This window comes from Macaca thibetana, chromosome 11 (genome assembly GCF_024542745.1).
Source record: "Macaca thibetana thibetana isolate TM-01 chromosome 11, ASM2454274v1, whole genome shotgun sequence".
NCBI lineage: Eukaryota > Metazoa > Chordata > Mammalia > Primates > Cercopithecidae > Macaca > Macaca thibetana.
The window spans coordinates 9,687,859-9,707,296 of record NC_065588.1 but is presented as its reverse complement, the minus strand read 5'-3'; the positions used below and the strand labels follow the sequence as shown (position 1 = coordinate 9,707,296).

General features: G+C 36.4%; 1 protein-coding gene across 1 annotated transcript in view; it reads left to right on the top strand.

Annotated features, from left to right (window-relative positions):
• Nucleotides 1–19,438, top strand: part of LOC126930038 (ovostatin homolog 2-like) — a 47,734-nt gene that overhangs the window by 5,110 nt on the left and 23,186 nt on the right. Inside the window, exons 6-15 of the mRNA XM_050746638.1 lie at nucleotides 162–330; nucleotides 1,149–1,233; nucleotides 4,731–4,848; nucleotides 9,561–9,672; nucleotides 10,636–10,745; nucleotides 11,088–11,246; nucleotides 11,935–12,162; nucleotides 13,638–13,692; nucleotides 14,251–14,396; nucleotides 14,754–14,903. Coding sequence (XP_050602595.1) covers nucleotides 162–330; nucleotides 1,149–1,233; nucleotides 4,731–4,848; nucleotides 9,561–9,672; nucleotides 10,636–10,745; nucleotides 11,088–11,246; nucleotides 11,935–12,162; nucleotides 13,638–13,692; nucleotides 14,251–14,396; nucleotides 14,754–14,903 — 1,332 coding nt within the window. The remainder of the gene's footprint in view (nucleotides 1–161; nucleotides 331–1,148; nucleotides 1,234–4,730; nucleotides 4,849–9,560; nucleotides 9,673–10,635; nucleotides 10,746–11,087; nucleotides 11,247–11,934; nucleotides 12,163–13,637; nucleotides 13,693–14,250; nucleotides 14,397–14,753; nucleotides 14,904–19,438) is intronic.

Below are 19,438 nucleotides of genomic sequence, written 5' to 3'. Positions count from 1 at the left end.
AGGAAGTTATGCTGCTTCTACAATTTGAGATAATTAGTGCAATAAAATGATCACATTTTCTTTACTTCCAACAACTATAGAAACGATCCAAAATATCTCAGCAAAGGGTAATGCTCTCATGCAAACTCTGATTGTTTTTTTTTTTTTTCATTATTTTCTAGGATCCTCAAAACAATCGGATTTTTCAATGGCAAAATGTGACTTCTTTCCGAAATATTACCCAACTCTCATTCCAATTGATTTCGGAACCAATATTTGGAGATTACTGGATTGTTGTGAAAAAAAACTCAGGGAAGACAGTGACACACCAATTTGCTGTTAAAAGATATGGTAACCAGTTGCTATTTGTAGTTGTCCTATGTAGATGAAGGGTTTAAAGGATGGAACAAAACAACATTTATGTTACACTTAGGCAGGAGTAGGTGAAGCTTGATCTGATTTTCTTTATCTCCCTGATCTCCCTTCCTTGACCTGGTTGGCTTCGTCATCAGTACTTTGCTGCTCCTCATTCCTTCCCCAGTATCCTTATTCTGATTCCTGCCTTCTTTTTCCCCCTAGAAAAATACACATTTTTTCCTAGAATCCCCACAGTCTTCTAGGAGAGATCTAAGAGATTGCAATAGAAACAAAATGTGAGGCTGGGTATGGTGGCTCACGCCTGTAATCCCAGCACTTTGAGAGACTGAGGCGGGTGGATCATGAGGTCAGGAGTTCGGGACCAGCCTGGCCAACATGATGAAATCCAGTCTCTACTAAAAATATAAAAATTAGCCTAGCATGGTCATGCATGCCTGTAATCCCAGCTACTCAAGAGGCTGAGGCAGGAGAATGAGAATGGCTTGAACCCTGTAGGCAGAGGTTGCAGTGAGCCGAGATTGCACCACTGCACTCCAGCCTGGGCAACAGAGTGAGACTCCGTCCCAAACAAGCAAAAAGAAACAAAATGTGAAATTCTGAGGATAGGGAAAAGAAAAGAAAGAGGAAGAATTAATCATTAGTGAGACACCACCATGTAGAATGGTGCCACACAATTTGGGGCAAATGATACATAGCTCGTACAGATGGAGGGTACAAGGAATCATAGTAAGCTATAAGACTGCAATTTCCTGTGATTGTGCAGGCTAAAGTATATTTCTCTTTGTTTCCAGTGTTGCCCAAGTTTGAAGTTACGGTCAGTGCACCACAAATAGTAACTATTTCAGATGATGAATTCCAAGTGGATGTTTGTGCTAAGTAAGTATTTATTCAGGGGATTTACCTTCACAAGAAAACAAAGCTCAGAGAGAATGAGATGTGAGATTAACCATGAAACTTTAATTATTTATATGCTTACATTAATGTCATTAGAGAAGCAATGAATCCTCATTATAGAATATTTGAAAAAATATAGAGAAAAATACAAGACATTACCTATTATTAATTTGACCAACTGCCATTAACATTGTAATGTCACTAACATTGTAAGTTTCCTCTAATTTTAATGAATATTTTCCATGACTGCAATCATACTTTTCTATTTATTATAATAAGAAAACATGTCTTCATATTATGCCAATCTTTTCATTAATTCCAATTTTCTGTTGCACAAACATATTTATATGTGACTGTATCAAATTTAATTATTTTATTATATAATATGTTGCCTGTTTCATTTTGTTTTCCTGGTAATTAATAATTTTGCAGTATATGTCTTTGTGTATAACATATAATAGGTAGCTTTTGAATTAAAAATTCTTAAGAAAGATTTCCAGAAAAGGAATTACCAAGACAAAATCTGTAACATTCTTTTAGTCTTCTGATTGCCATACTCCTCACTAAACATGTTGTGCCAATGTAGAATTCTAGCAGCTGGTATGACATTGTCTCATTGAATCTTCACTATCATGGCATATTTTCATTAAAATAAGAATATGAGCTATTGAAATGGCAAAGTGAAGATAAGGCATCATATCAATTTAATCTGAATTATTTGAATTATCTTAATGTAAAAAAATACATGATTTCAGAAATTTGTATTTTGTTTTTGGAAAATTATTTTTAATTTTTTCCCCTTTTTTAATGCCTTTTCTCAAATTTCTAATAATAATTTATAAACAATTGGCCAGGCACGGTGGCTCACGCCTGTAATTCCAGCACTTTGGGAGGCCAAGGTGGGGGGGATCACCCGAGGTCAGGAGTTCGAGACCAGCCTGGCCAACATAGTGAAACCCCATCTCTACTAAAAATACAAAAAATTAGATGGGCGTGATGGCAGGCGCCTGTAATCCCAGCTACTCGGGAGGCTGAGGCAGGAGAATTGCTTGCACCCAGGAGGCGGAGGTTGCAGTGAGCCGAGATCGTGCCGCCTCACTCCAGCCTGGGCAACTGAGTGAAACGCCGTCTCAGAAAAAACAAACAAACAAACACACAAACAAAACAGCTAACATTTTTGAATGTCAACTAGTTTTTAAGCTTTGCGTATATTATTACCACAGTGCTATGAGATAGGAGCTATTGTCATCTCTATTTTATGAAGAAAGATAATAAGATACAGAGAATTAAAATAACTTACCAACAGTAATGGAGCTTGTTGATGGCAGAACTAGGATTTAGACCTAGGTTGCTCAGTTTCAAAACTACACTCCTAATCAATAACTGTCATATACTTTATAAAAACGGTTAACAATATTAATATTTGTCATATTTGTTAAACACTTTATTTAACTTATGAGGTGAAGATTACTTGCCTTTGAGTATTTTCAGCAGTCTATTAAAGATACATTGGTTAAAGGGCTGTCTAATGAACGTGCAAGGGTGGTTCTTAAGATGCCTTTGATGCCCCAGAGAATCTTGAATCTTGGAAATCAGTTTTCAGCAGCATTTCAAATCTTGTTTTGACTTTAGGAAACGATTATAAATTTTTTTCTGGGTTTTAATGAAGAGTAGTTGAAAATACCAGAATTTAATATACGTAATAGATGAGAGAGTGTAGATCGTTGATGTTGAAAATGATGAGGTGTTAAATATAAGCTGGAAGAAATCCAGAGTCCTAAACTGGTTTCGCTAGAAAGGCCATACACAAAGCCAGAGCTTTCAACGGCATTAACATCTCATTTATTTATCTGCACAATAGTATACTAAAAAAAACTACAACACATTGGGAGAGAAAAAAATGTTTCTCAAGCCTGGCCTTTGGAAAAAACTTGCAAACCTGATTTCTTGAAATTTCTTTAATATTGTATTCTGGATAGAGTCACATTAAGGAGTAAATCAGTATCAGCAATAATAATACCCTGCCAAGAGGCCAGGCAGCTAGACTGCAGCTGTGCTTGCTACAAAGTTATTTCTGGGCAGATTGTGAGAGCACTGCTTCTAGAAGGTTCACACCAAATTGGTTCATCTCAAATTGTATGATACTGTGTCTGTGTTTCTTTAGTCCTTTCTGGGATTTAGCTTAGAAGGGCTAGAGAAAACAAGAAAAAATTGGATTAGTTTAGCAAACCATCTCAGAGATGACTTAGGCTTTTGAGAGGGAAGAAAATTTACCTATAGGCAAAGAGATTTTAACACACTGCATTAGCATTCACAGAAAGCTTTTCAAATCACAAACAAAGGGAGAATGTTTATTATGTCCTGTTTTAAACATTTAAGCTACCTGTCTTATGGGCATATGTTAGCTTACAGATAACACTGCAGTAAGAGTTTTATTTTATAAATAAAAGACATTAAGTAGAAATAAGAAGAAATGTTCAGAAATAAGAAGAAATACGTGTGGCCAGATCTAAGTCTGGCCTTTATATAATCATGAAACCTGACACATGAGTTTATTAATGTGAATTGACCCAGAATCTCAGAAGTGTTAGGAATGTTTAAATAGAAAGAGAAAAAGGTGAGTGGAAAGAAAAGGGCACAGGCCACGGAGTGAGGCAGATCTGAGTCCGAATTTTAGTTTCATCAATTACAATGTGGAGAAGTAAGTTACTTGACCTCATTTTACAAATCAGGGTCACTGGGAAAAATAAATGATATATATCAGTGTCCAACAATTAGAAAAAAGTATTCTAATCTGTGAAAATAATATTCACTTTTATTATATGCTAGTTTTACACTTGTTATCTATTAACAAAATGAAAAACTCCAATTAACTAGATTTGCCTTTGGCTGAACCTTTACAAATCTTGTGTTGTAGTTTTGTGTTTTAGGAGAAAATGAGATACTCAAACCCACCCCATAAGGTATTATATTTTTGGTCAAAGCATAACCAGTTCATGCCAAGCCCCACAGCCTTTATATTTATTGAGTGATAAATAAAAACTCATGCTTAAAATACTGATGTGGAAATATTTCAAGATCCTGAATCATCCAAGTTTGATATACATATATATTTTTCTGATAGAAGGGAAAGTGCTATAATGTTATGATGTTTCTATCAGATTAAAATATATTTTTAAAAAACTCAGTTTAAGCATTAAATCATATTCAATGAGACTTTAGATTATTTTAGATTCTGCCTTACCCTGAATTCGATTTTTTAAAAAGCAGCCAAATCCTCCTAAGAGATCAAATGCCCAGTTTAACCTGAATTCTGTGGGGAACCTAAAGCCTCACCAGTAGGTGAGAATTCCTAATTCAATTTGGTTAGACTGGGTTACTCATAGTTTAGAGACTTCCTACATAATTTCTGAAGAAGATCATAAAATATGGCTATGGTATTGGTTGTCTGTAATCATAACTACACCTTCCCCTATTAGGTACACCTTTGGCCAACCTGTGCAAGGGAAAACCCAAATCCGGGTGTGCAGAGAGTATTTTTCTTCAAGCAATTGTGAGAAAAACGACAATGAAATATGTGAGCAATTTATTGCACAGGTAAAGACCACAATCTTTACTCCAAAACAAAAGTTCTCACTCATTTTTCATTCTTATTCTTTCTTTGATTTCATTTATAAGAGGGGCTTCACAATACTGTTTTCATTTTATTGATCATGGAGTTTGCAGCTAAATAAAGTGAAGAAAGAGAAGAAAATACAGGGCTTAAAGTAGTCTTTTATTCCACAGGCCACGTAAATTGTTATCCACCTCTAGATTCATGGGATTTTTAGAATCCGAAAGATATCATGGGCTTTGTTGTTTTATATACTGCCTAGGTAGCCTCCCTGATTTTCCTTTGGAGAATTGTTAATCATTTTTTAAGTGAGTCTGTGATATTACTCTCCATGCCACCTGGATTTTTTTTTTTAATGGAAACAGCTTATTTGCAATCAGCTGCAATTCAGAGTACCCCCACTATATTACTTTAGACTTGCAGTTCATATCCAAAGTCATCATTTGCTCTCTCTATCTGCAGCATCCTAACCTTTAAGTGAACAACTCTTCCTATCTCTTCCAAACTGTCTTTTGACTCCCCGAAGTGAAGCCTGTGTGTGCCACATCGTTCATATTTTAAGTCCAATTGTCCTAAAGTTACTCATCAAATTTAGTGAACATCCTCTAGGTAAATATCAATAATTGACAAACACAAGCAGGATCCTACCTTTATATAGGAAATGCAGGCAAAGAAAAGTAGGGTGGGATTTTTCCACGTCAGCAGTACATGCTTCCATTGGGTGGTTCTGATAGAGTTCAGTCAACCGTTTTACACAGTGATGGGTGTTCCCTCAGCTAATGGTTTATTTTTTTCCCCCATGTGAAAAACATATCAATAAATAATCTGGTAGAGGCTAGGAGCAGTGGCTCACACCTCTAATCTGAGCATTTCGGAAGGCTGAGGCGGGAGGATCATTTGACTCCAGGAGATCAAAACCAGCCTGGGCAACTTAGTGAGCGCCTTCTCTACAAAAATGAGCCAGGCATAGTGGTGTACCTCTGTGGTCCCAGCTACAGGGAGACTGAGGCAAGAGAATCAGTGGAGCCCAGGAGGTCAAGGCTGCAATAAATTGTGTTTGCACCACTATACTCCAGCCTGGGCAACAGAGCAAGACCTGCCTCAAAAACAAACAAACAAACAAAAAAGATTCTGTCTGGTGGAACTATCTTTATATATGAGAGGTTTTATTTATTTGAAATAAATTTCTTAGAGTGAGTTTCCTGAGTCAAAGGAAATACAGATAATGTTCACAGACAGATAGTTTTAATTTTAATAACTATTAGCATATTGCTCTCCTAAAAGTTTTTAGGCATTCAAATTCCTGTCAGAAATATATGAGAATACTATATTTTCCAAATTACTTTCAGCAATATATTTAGAATTTTTAAAAGTTTTTGTCATTTTGATAGACACAAATTTAGCTTGTTTTAACTTGTGTTATCTAATTTCTATTTAGTTTGAGCAACTTTTCATATTTTTGTTATCAATTTGGATTTGAGAACTCTTTTTTTTTTTTGAGACGGAGTCTCGCTCTGTCGCCCAGGCTGGAGTGCAGTCTGGTCTGATCGCCCTGGCGCGATCTCAGCTCACTGCAAGCTCCGCCTCCGGGGTTCCCGCCATTCTCCTGCCTCAGCCTCCCGAGTAGCTGGGACTACAGGCGCCCGCCACCTCGCCCGGCTAGTTTTTTGTACTTTTTAGTAGAGACGGGGTTTCACCGTGTTAGCCAGGATGGTCTCGATCTCCTGACCTCGTGATCCACCCGTCTTGGCCTCCCAAAGTGCTGGGATTGCAGGCTTGAGCCACCGCGCCTGGCCTGAGAACTCTTAATTACCTATATTTTTCTGTTCATGTGAAATGGAAACTTTCATTGTAAGTACTGCCTTCCATCCTCCAAGCATTTTTTTTTTTCGAGCCTGTTATTTAAACAGCCAACTCATTTACTTTGTCCTATTTTTGACATACCCACCTTCCTTACGTTCCTGGGTTTCCAGTCTTAGAAAAAAAATCTCACCGGCCCCTGTGTTGTACATGTGGCTATCTAAGTATGCTCTTAAGATTGTTTACAATTTTTTAATAGACATAAAGTTCATTTCCAATGATGTTCTAAAATGGGAATTTTTCTTCCAGATGTGGGCTGTGTTGTGTTAGCACCTATCTCCCGATTTTGTTCTCTCTCACTCTTTGTTCTAAATCATGCCCACAAAAGTTTCACCTATTTTATTGGTTCTTATTTTTACTATTTTCTTTCTTATATTATTTTGTGTTCCTAAATAATTTATTTTCTCTTTCATCTTATTAATTCTTTTTTTTAATATTTGTAGTTGATTTTTTGGGGGTTTAAAAAATATGTTAGCTGTTTCTTTTAGTAATAAGCACATTCAATGTTTTACATTTCTTCTTAACTACAGCTGAACACCGTTGATTTTGATGCAAAGCATTTTTTCATTACTCTAATATCTTGGTTCTTATGGTTTACTTTATATTTTCTCTTTGATTCAAGGATTCCTGAAAAAAAGCTTTTCTCTTATTTTCAAAATAATTAAGGTTCTTCTGGTCACTTTCTATTCTTTCATTTTAATTTGACTATATTATAATTAGACAAAGTAAAATTGCTTTTGTTGTTGATGTCGTAGCTGTTAATTTAAAATTGAGAAGCACATACTCTGGAGCCAGAGCAGCTACTTAGCTCCACCATCTTTTAGCTGTGAGGTCTTGGACCGGTTACATGATGTACCTATTTTAGTTTATTCATCTATATAATAAGATAATAACAGTACCTAGCTCATGTGATAGTTTTGAATATCAAATAAACTGATATATCCTTATAACATTTTAAATCTGGAATTAGTAAACACTGTGTTGTAAAATGTAACTAAATTTATATTTCTCTAATTATTGACATTACTGATGATAGATTAACTATAAATTTTTTTGTTATTTTAAATAAGCAATTTGCCTTAAAAAGTGTTTTGTTGTTACACATTTGCTGAGTGCTTCTGTTCCATCTGTTTTAGTGCCTTTCTCCATGATTATAATTTCTTCCTCTTAAAACGCTGTGAACCAAAAGTATCTGAGACAGATTTCAATCAATTTAGAAAGCTTATTTTGCCAAGGTTAAGGATGTGCCCATGACAGCCTCAAGAGGTCCTACCAACATGTGCCCAAGGTGGTTGGGGTACAGCTTGCTTTTATGCATTTCAGGGAGAGGTGAGACATCAACAAATACCTGTAAGATGTACGTTGGTTCGGTCCGGAAAGGCAGGACAATCCAAAGCAAGGAGGCTTCCAGGTCATAGGTAGATAAGAGACCAACAGTTGTATGAAGAATAAGTCTTTGAGGCCAGGTGCAGTGGTTCACGGTTGTAAACCCAGAACTTTGGGAGGCCGAGGCGAGCGAATCACGTGAGGTCAGGAGATCGAGACCAGCCTGACCAACATGGAGAAACCCCATCTCTACTAAAAACACAAAAATTGGGCCGGGCGCGGTGGCTCACGCCTGTAATCCCAGCACTTTGGAGGCCGTAGACGGAAGGATCAGGAGGTCAGGAGATCGAGATCATCCTGGCTAACACAGTGAAACCCTGTCTATACTAAAAAATACAAAAAACTAGCCAGGCGTGGTGGCGGGCGCCTGTAGTCCCAGCTACTCGGGGCTGAGGCAGGAGAATGGCGGGAACCCGGGAGGCGGAGCTTGCAGTGAGCTGAGATCGCGCCACTGCTCTCCAGCCTGGGCAACAGAGCGAGAATCTGTCTCAAAAATAATAATAATAATACAATTAAAAAATAAATAAATTAGCCGGGCATGGTGGCAGGTGCCTGTAATGCTAGCTACTTGGGAGACTGATGCAGGAGAATCGCTTGAACCTGGGAGGCAGAGGTTGCAGTGAGCCAAGATTGCGCTATTGCACCTCAGCCCGAGTGACAGAGCAAGACTATCTCCAAAAAAAAAAAAAAAAAAAAAGGAGAGAGAGAGAGTAGATCTTTGTCTTTGATCAGCCTTTCACTGAATACACAATTTACATGTGAAAGGAGGATAGAGGAACTGTCACTTATGCCTTAGTCTGGCTCAGTAAATCTGCATTTTTACCTAAACTATTGGGCAGAGGAAGCAATCGGATACATCAGATACGCATTTGTCTCAGGTAAGCAGAGATGACTTTGACTTCTGTCCTTTGTCCCACGCCTGTGAAGATAAGCTATGAATTTATATTGCCAGGGTGAATTTCCAAAGAACTCTTTTAGGGAAATGTGTTTTAGGGAAAAATCGTGAGGGAGGAATCTAGTTTTTAACTTTGTAGCTACCTTATTTGGGAATAAAATGGGAGACAGATTTGCCCAGGAGTTCCTAGCTCCCCCCATTCCCTTTGACTTAGTGATGCTGGGGGGTCCTGAGATTTACTTTCCTTTCACAATACCATTCAGCTTCCTTTCCATCCTTTAACCTTTTCCCATCTACAATGTTTCCAGGAGAATTTCCTTGAAATCTGTAAAATACAGATTACCTCCTTACCTTATTTAAAATGCTGATGTAAATATTCGCTCCTCCTTCCCCTCCTTTAATTCTTTGGCCATTTCAACAAGTTTATGAGGTAGAGCCATGGCATGGGATGGGGATTGTTAATATATTTGTGCAAAAACCCTATTTTTAAAAGACACTTAAAAAAACCCTCTTAGATCCCTAACATTTTAATTATACCTTCTCTTTATTTTTCAGTTGGAAAATGGTTGTGTTTCTCAAATTGTAAATACAAAAGTCTTCCAACTCTACCGTTCTGGATTATTCATGACATTTCACGTTGCGGTAATTGTTACAGAATTTGGAACAGGTAATGACTGTATTTTTGGATGACCTGAGGATATATGGCAACTTACTGGGAGAAGCTTGTTGAGTTAGCACTAAGTACAAATTCAGATTATTTCTAATTTAATACAACTGGGAATAGTTGCAAGTGCAAAAATTATTACTGAAAAATTTACAAGATTGCTCATAGTGAGTGTTCAATAAGTATCTGTTAAAAGAATGAAAGAAGAGACCGGGCGTGGTAGCTCACACCTGTAATCCCAGCACTTTGGGAGGCCGAGGCAGGTGGATCACCTGAGGTCAGGAGTTCAAAATCAGCCTGGCCAGCGTGGTGAAACCCCGTCTCTACAAAAATACAAAAACTTAGCCGAGCATGATGGCGAGTGCCTGTAATCCCAGCTACTCGGGAGGCTGAGGCAGGAGAGAATCACTTGAACCCAGGAGGCAGAGACTGCAGTGAGCTGAGATCACGCCATTGCACTTCAGCCTTCAGCCTGGGTGACAGAGCAAGACTTAGTCGAAAGAAAAGAAAAGAAAAGAAAAGAAAAGAAAAGAAAAGAAAAGAAAAGAAAAGAAAAGAAAAGAAAAGAAAAGAAAAGAAAAGAAAGGAAAGGAAAAGAAAGAGAAAAGGAAGGAAGGAAGGAAGGAAGGAAGGAAGGAAAGAAGAAGGAAGGGGAAAGAAAAGAAAGGGAAGGAAGGAAGGAAGGAAAGAAGAAAGGAAGGAAGGGGAAAGAAAAGAAAGGGAAGAAAGGAAGGAAGGAAGAAAGAAATTATTTCATTTGGAGTGGGAAAATCAGATGTAACTACTAATTATTTCTTGTTATTTAAAAAGGAATTGTGATTATGCCATTGTAAAGTGCTCTATATATGCATACTTGATCAATATCTTGATGCTGTTCACACTGGGCAAACTGGTCACGTTTATATTGCTGTGGATGGTAGCTTAGTTAGACATGTTCCACTCTGCTGTGTTCATCATTCCTTACAGGTGTGCAGATCGGTGAGGAGACCTCAGTGTTTATCACTCAGTTGCTGGGAACTGTAAACTTTGAGAACATGGATACTTTCTACAGAAGAGGGATTTCTTATTTTGGAACTGTAGGTTTTACTAAAGAATGCATGCTTCCATTTCATTTTCTTGGATCATAGATTGCCCTTTGAAAATTTCTGGTCACTTTTTTCCTACTTTTATAATATATTTTAAGCATTACTATGTCTGAGGTGCTAGAAAATGTCCTAATGGAAAGAAGCAAAATAAATAACATTACACTTGTTTCCATACTTTATATTATGTATCTATATATTTAATAGAGCATCTTTCTGTCTGTTTGAATTTAGGAAAATGACAAGGGATCACATTTATGAGTAGAAAACTATTTCTCTATACAAATGTAAACATTTTGTGTTTTAAGTCATATTAATTATTCTTTTCTTGTACAGCTTAAATTTTCGGGTCCCAATAATGTACCTATGGTGAACAAGTTGTTGCAACTGGAGCTGAATGATGAATTTATAGGAAATTACACTACAGATGAGAATGGCGAAGCTCAATTTTCCATTGACACTTCAGACATATTTGACCCAGAGTTCAACCTAAAAGTAAGACATCAAAGAACAGAAGACCGTTAGACATCCCGCAGAGGATTTGGGCATCAGAAATGTTAAACATTAGGAATATCTTAAAAGATAACTTGTATATAGAACATATTTTAAAGAAAATTTAAAATGTAGCTTATTTTATATAATTTGCTTGTTCACTAAATAATATATGAGAATACTTGTTCAAGAGGATAAGAAGCTAAAAGTCTATTAACGATTGTTATAAATTTGCTAACAACTAATATTTTCCTCTAGGAAACAAGAAGTAGTTCATGAGGATGATTTGACTTTCTTCCTCAGATCATTTCACGCATAGATAGGGGAGATCCTATGCTTTCTCTTTATTTTCTGCTGCTTAAACAGAATTTCGCAGTTAAACAATTTGTCAGTGTTCACATGAAGCTGAAGGAAACAGAACTGAAGGACAGTTCTGTGGCTTCAATTAAGGAGTAAAAAACACAATTCACGATCAGTCTAATGAAATATTTACACAATCTTTCATGGTCACGTTTTGTATACAAAGAGCAGAGTGCTGTTATTATTTTGATTCCAATAACTTCACATTAAAATGTCAGCCACAAGCTGAGATTCCTCCCTACTCTGGAGACTTGAGAAGCCTCCATTCTCAGTAACACCTGTCTTCGGATGTCATGATACCAAGACCCTTCACTTTCTTTTGTCATCTCAGGCCACATATGTTCGACCTAAGGGCTGCTATCTTCCCAGCTGGTTGACGCCTCAGTACTCGGATGCCAGCTTCTTAGTCTCACGCTTTTACTCCCGAACCAACAGCTTCCTGAAGATTGTTCCTGAACCAAAGCAGCTTGAATGTAATCAGCAGAAGGTTGTTACTGTGCTTTACTCCCTAAACAGTGAAGCATATGAGGATGGTTCCAATGTAAAGTTCTTCTATTTGGTGAGTCTCAGTCAGTGGGTTCCTGGAATCCTGTTCAATTGTACTTCTGCTTAGCCCCACACAGCTTAGGAAGCAAGCATCAGTCATCCCATGGTGACCAGAGTAAGGGGAGCCTTCTCACTTTGCTGGTGAATACTGTTCCATCCATTAACAACAAACACATAAAATGATCTAAGGCAATTTAAATTTCCCGAAGGTTGAAGAACTTGCTGTTCAGCATCTGCTTGTTTAAGCATTCAAATGTAACTCATAACAAGTATGTATGACCCTCTGTAATAGTAAAATATTGGGCAGATGCCAGAAAGCAAGGTGGAAAACTTATTTTGATAAGCAGCAAACGGACTTCGTTCTCTTGGTTCTGTCCATTTTGTCTTTCTAAGGAGGAGCCGCCAACCTTTTTTGGCACCGGCGCCTGGCTTCATGGAAGACAATTTTTCCACAGATGGGGTGGGGATGGGGGGATGGCTTCAGCATGATTCAAGCATATTACATTTATTGTTCACTTTCTTTCTATTATTATTACATACTCATCATAGTGTGGAATCAGTAAGAACCCTGTGTTTGTTTTCCTGCAGCTAGATGGTCCTGTCTGGTGGTGATGGGAGACAGTGACAGGTTATCAGGCATTAGATTCTCTTAAGCAGCACACAACCTAGATCCCTCACATGTGCAGTTCACAGCAGGGCTTGTGCTCCTATGAGAATCTAGTACCACGGCTGATCTGACAGGAGCTCAGGTGGTAATGCTTGCTCACCACACTGCTCACCTCCTGCTGCGTGGCCCAGTACCTAACGGGCCATGGACAGGCACCTACCAGTACACAGCCTCGGGACTGGGGACTTCTGCTCTAAAGTTTGTTGAAGAGTGAAAAGACAAAGACCCGGAAATTAAGACATTAACTTGAATCCCCCACCCTCTCCTAGTAAGCATGCAAGTTAGTGCATCTTGGACAGATCGGTTGAACTATTTAACCCTTGGCTTCCTCAGGTGTACAGTGTAATTGGAGATTATAAGACTTACCTCTGAGGGTAAGTGTTCTGTGTCAGGCACTGTTATAAGGATTGCATATGTGTTAACTCATCTAATTAGCATTATAGGTATCTCCATTTTACAGATAAAGGAACAGAGGCAAACAGGTAAAACGTCATGCCTTAAGTCACAAAGTTAATGAGCAGGTGAAGGTGTATTTGAAACCAGACAGCCCTGACAATTTCAGAGCTTTATGTGCCACTTTGCACAGTGCATTGCACATAGTTCACAAAGTTTCCAGTACATAATAGAACCTCAATCAATTTTAGTCCTTTTCTCTGCTCTTTTCCAACTTATGCAAAGTCTATTTTGAATATTTGCTTGCAGAAACTACCCTATCTTATGGAACAGAATTACCGTTAAGTAATAAATTACCTAATCACAATGTGAGAATATGATGACATTAGATGATATATTGCATGTTATGTTTTCTTTGTTCTGCACAGATGATGGTGAAAGGAGCTATCTTACTCAGTGGACAAAAGGAAATCAGAAACAAAGGTATATATAATATATTCATTTTAAACTACGTACTCTAACTTCATTTTGTTCTTGTTAAGGAAATATAGACATTATATATATGGGAATTATATATATTAAGAAAATACATTTATATGTAGTCAAACTTATATGTGTGTGTGTATATATATGTGTGTGTGTATATATATGTGTGTGTGTGTATATATATATAGTGAAAAGAAGTTAGAATGAGCACTTATTTCAATTTGTGGATGAAGGGAATAGTTAGCACAGCCTGAGGTAAGCTACTAAATGTCTTGATGAAGGACAAAATTTCTTTTAAAATTTCCTTCTTTAATTTTTATTGGCAGGTCATTGAGTACATTAGAAAAGTGGTGTACAAAATCCCAGTGTTGTTATTATCATCTAAATTATGCAGTCTTCTTTATTTGTATATGTACTTCCTATTATTTGATTTATTTGTCTTGAAAACAGGGCCAAATTTACCCCTTCTGTCCATGAGCCATTCTTTTTTATCTAAGTGTACCAGTGATCCAGGAAACTCTCGGCATTTTATCTGTTCGTCTCCTATTTACACAGCCTGGAATGGAAACTTCTCATTCCCAATCAGCATCAGTGCTGATCTGGCTCCTGTGGCTGTCCTGTTTGTCTACACCCTTCACCCCAGTGGGGAAATTGTGGCTGACAGTGTCAGATTCCAGATTGACAAGTGCTTTAAACACAAGGTGATGTTTCTCCTATTTCTGGCCTGAAAAGTGGGAACAGTTTGCTCCCTGCTGTCTTCTCTTCTGACTACTATCACCGTCAAGTGGGAAACTCACACTCAGTGCTGGCATAATTGAATTCTTAGGGGATGCGAGAATCACCAAACACCATACATGATCCTTGGCAGCAGTGCCAATCCTGAGACGGCAGCAGGGTGGTGAAGGGGGACTTCTGCAAGGAGAGCTGAGGGTGAGAGTGGGCAGGGGAAATACAGTACAGAAATCTCTAAGGATTTATTCAGGAGAGATTAAATGTATTCAGATCATCTTTACATAAAATGGTCTCTACTCTCATTTCTTTTTTTCCCTCCACTTTAGGTTAACATAAAGTTCTCTAAAGAGCAGGGCCTACCTGGCTCCAATGCTAGCCTCTATCTTCAAGCAGCCCCTGACTCATTCTGTGCCCTCCGGGCTGTGGATAGGAGCGTCCTTCTACTGAAATCGGAGCAACAGCTGTCAGCTGAAAGTGTAAGTTCTCTACTTCCTTGTTTTTCATGTTTCTCTGGCCTCCCAGAAGTTTTAGCCTTCAGGTGATGTTTTGAACATCTTGAAAATATTGAATGTTTTCTTCCTTTGTTCCTTCATGGATTATATACTTATTTTTCTTGGCTACCCTAAGAACATGCTTATAACAGTAGAGAATTTGATAGATAATTATAACAGTTTAGGAATTTTACAACTGTGATTTTTTAAAATCGTAGGTGTAATCATAGATGTGGAAACCTGGAATAAAATGAAATCTCTGTGTTCAAGGATCTGCTTGGATTCAGTGTAAAGTTATTTTCTATAAATGCATCTTTTATTTTCGTAAATATTTCCAGACCTGGAATTCCAGAAGTTCACATCAAATTTATTTCGGCTAACAATTGTTGGATATTTTCTGTTTATTTCCAACACAATTACATATAAATAACTATTGAAATTTATGATCATGTTTAAATCTAATTTAATAATTTAATTTTTTCTGATTAATATTATACCTGGATAATATAGAAAATAAGCAAAGTATACAAAGACATAAAGAAGGAAATTTTAAAAATCATTTATAGTCCTAACACTTAGGCATCTTTATAGTTTTGCTGTAATTTTAAAAAATCTCTTTTCTGAAGGCATATATATTTTACAAACTTGAGATCTCACCAAAAAATACAATTCTGTATTTCGTTTTCAACATTCTATAGTAAGTCCAGTTTTAAATATAAAATTATAGAATCAGTAATAATAACTGAATAACTGTGAATCATGATAGAAACCATATATTTTTCTCAATGCAAAACATAAATACATGTAAGTTTTCTATTACAGGGAGCAAAAATACTTTTAGTTAGAAGCTTTCAGGATCTGAGGAGGCATCAAACAAATAAAGGATCAATTTTTCTATAAATATGGAATATGGTCGTGTGCTGTGCTCACGCCTGTAATCCCAGCACTTTGGGAGGCCAAGGTGGGCAGATTGTTTGAGCTCACGAGGTCGAGACCAGCCTGCACAACATGATGAGACTCTGTCTCTCCCAAAAATATGAAAAACAAGCAGGGCACAGTGGTGTGCACCTGTGATCTCAGAAACTTGAGAGATTGACATGGGAGGATAGCTTGAGCCCTGGCAGGGACAGAGGTTGCAGTGAGCCAAGATCGTGCCACTACACTCCATCCTGGGTGACAAAACAAGACCCTATCTCAAAGAAAAAAAGGTATATATATATATATATATATATATATAGACACACACACACACACACACACACACACACACACACACACACACACGCACACACACACTTTTTTTTTACCTTGAGAGTTTCATGGATTCAGAGTAAATAGCTTCTGCTCATTCTTCCTACAGTTGGAGGTGGAAATATCTTAGGAAAACTGTCTCAAGGAAAGATCATCAAGGGACCTCAAAAAGAAAATTCTAGAGGCATTCTCAGGGGTCTCAGAATATATCAGAACCAAAAGAGGTTGCCCTTCTTTATTATTGATAGCTATATCAATAGTATAAATCAAGTGAAGTTCTATAAATGAGTGAATTCCAATTTATATTCTATACGTTTATGTTATTTTTTTATATTATGTAAGCTTAGCTTTTAGTTTTAAATAATTTTTTAAAGTGCAAGAATAGCACAGAGAACTCCCATATACCATTGACCTGATTCACCAGTTTGTGAACATTTTGCCATACTTTATTTCTCTTTCTCACTCTCTCCACCCCTACACACACATACACACACACACACACAGTTTATGGCATTTCAATTTTTTCTGAATCATTTGAGACTAGGTTACATACATCAGTCTATTGTGAAAGGAAAATACAAACAACTCAAGACCCCAATTCACAATGCTAAAAGGACAAAAAATAAGGCTGAAAACTGAGTCATGGAAATTGTTTTTCTTTTGTTCCTAAGCAGATAGCTAATTTACTTCCTTGTTAGATTAGTTAGTGGTTTACCTATTTTGCCGAGTTTTCCAAAAACATGTAATTTTAATGTATTAATGTGATGTCATATGATATGAGGTTTTTTGCTACTCCACCACATTAATTTCTGTTTTTATCTTTATTATTTCCTTACTGGTGCTTTATTTTGTTGTTATTTTTAGCTTTTTCACTTAGAAATTTGCTTCATTTTCATTAATTTATTTTATTGGGTTTGGTGTTTTTAAGCCTTTAAGTTTTTCCATGATTCCTGCTTTTGAAGTATCTCATAGATCCTGATATGTAGCAATCGCACCATTTTTATTTTTCAGAAATTCTGTAATTTCTGTTTGTATTAACCCTTTCACTGAAAATTTGCTTACTGGAGTATTTTATAATTTTCAAGTAAAAAGGAATTTATGTTAGAGTTTTCTTTTAAATTTCAAGTTCTATATCTTCATGGTCAGCAATATTTCCACTGATATATTTTTGTGCCCAAATATATAATGAGGTTTTGCGAATATATCTCATGTGTTGAGAAGACAGTTTGTTTTCCATCCACGAGGTTGGATTATTTTGATCCTTTGTATTCTTACTTATTTTGTAAAATTTATTTAACCTTCTTCTGCTGAGTGATATGTTAAAATACCCTACTAATAGCACTCTGTTTCTTCTTGCATCTTCTGTAGTTTCTGCACAGGTAATCATAACTGTTATGGCTTTATTATGAATTGTAGCTTTTAGCAGTAAGTATTCTTTTCTGTCTTGTTTGATGTCTTTTGGCCTTACTTCTACTATTTCCAGTAACAGGAGGATTGCAGCCTTTGCATTCTTATTATTTTCCTTTACCTGCCCTTTGGATTTCACATTTTGAAATACACACTCCACTTGTCTTTTGTATCAAGTACAGCATTGGGTTTTGTTTTAAATATACATATCTTTGTCTTTTAAAGGAGAATAAAGTCTATTCACTCTATTGATATGATTTATGTGTTAGGCCTCAGCTCTATCATACTATTTTTCTTATGATTCTATATTTTATTTAAAACTACTTTATTTCTTTAGCTTTTTTGTTTGTTTGTTTTTTGTTATCTTGCTTGAAGCTTCTTTGAGTATTCAGGCAAGGTTGAATTTTTATTATAGTGGCTATTTTTATATTTACATATTTTATAACATCACAATCTCATTTTTTTCTTGCTTAACCTTAATATCTAGTCCATTATTTTAAATCTTTGAGTCTTAACTGCCACCTACACAACAGTCAGTAATCTCTAGTTTCCACTTTTCTCTCCCTCTTCTCTCATTTGATTGTTGTATCTTTCCTTTTTTGTCAGGATATATAATGTTTACATTCTTTATTGTTTCTCTTATTCATCAAGTTTTACTAATTTCCTGAGTCACCTTTTGGTTACATAAAGCTCATTCTCCAGGAGGCTGGGGTGAGAAGATTGCTTGAGCCTGGGAGATCGAGGCTGCTGTGAGCCATTATTGTACCACTGCACTTCAGCCTGGGCAAGGGAATGAGACCCTGTCTCAAAAATAAATAAATAAAATTTTTTTAAACATGAATTCTCTACTAAAGTCCTCAGGATATTACATAAGTATAGAATTCTCTGACATTTTCATATTCAAAATTATTTTTTCTAAAGCCTTAATAAATGAAGGACAGGTATTTGTATATTAAATCTTTGGTTTATACATTTTAAAATTTCTTTGAAATGCTACCCTATTATTGACTTGCTTTGAAAATGGTTTTAATAGTGCTGACATTAGTTTAATTCATTTTCCATTGTGGGCTACTTTATCTTTATGTCTGAAGGCCTTGAATGTTTTTCCCGCTTATACTTTAGTCTAATAGTTTCAGTAAGAATGTATTATTCTGTAGAAGTTTTGCCAGATACGCAGTGGACTCATGCAATATGTAAACTCAAATCTTTTTTATTTTCCGATATTTCTCCTGAATTATAATTGTAAATATTAGTCTTTCCCTTTTCTTTTGTTCTAAAAAAATCTCTGTACATTTGTTGGATCTTCCTTGCCTGCTTTCCAATTCAATCACTTTGTCTGTGACCTGTTTTAATTCATTCTCCCCCAGTTTTATTCTTTGGTTTTTCATCTACGCTGCCTTTAAAGTTTTCTCTTAACTGTTTTATCTTGATGTCCTTATACTTTAGGGTTTATTTATGATATAATTTTGTCTAGTTTTTCTGAGTTCAATAAAGCCTCATTTTATTTCTTCTTGATTTTTTTTTCCATTTCTATCTTCTCTTAATTGAGTTTCTGACTCATGCTGCCTTTTAAATACCCCAAATACATGCTTGAGAATATTTCACTTATGTTAAATTATTTTGGTATGGCTTTTCTTCGTTTACTTATTTATTTACTTAGGGACTTTAGTGGAGAAGTTTCATTAGCTGAACTGTTTTGGTTTACATTTCCTATTTTCTCTTACAGCAGCTTTGTATGGAGTTGATTTTTTCTAGTTCTTGATATTTTGTGCAGAGTGTTCATAGGTGAAGAGTGCCCTTTCTTTTTTTTAGTAAAATGCATTATTTAAAAAATGTTGGTGATGGAAATGAGGGTGAAGGGA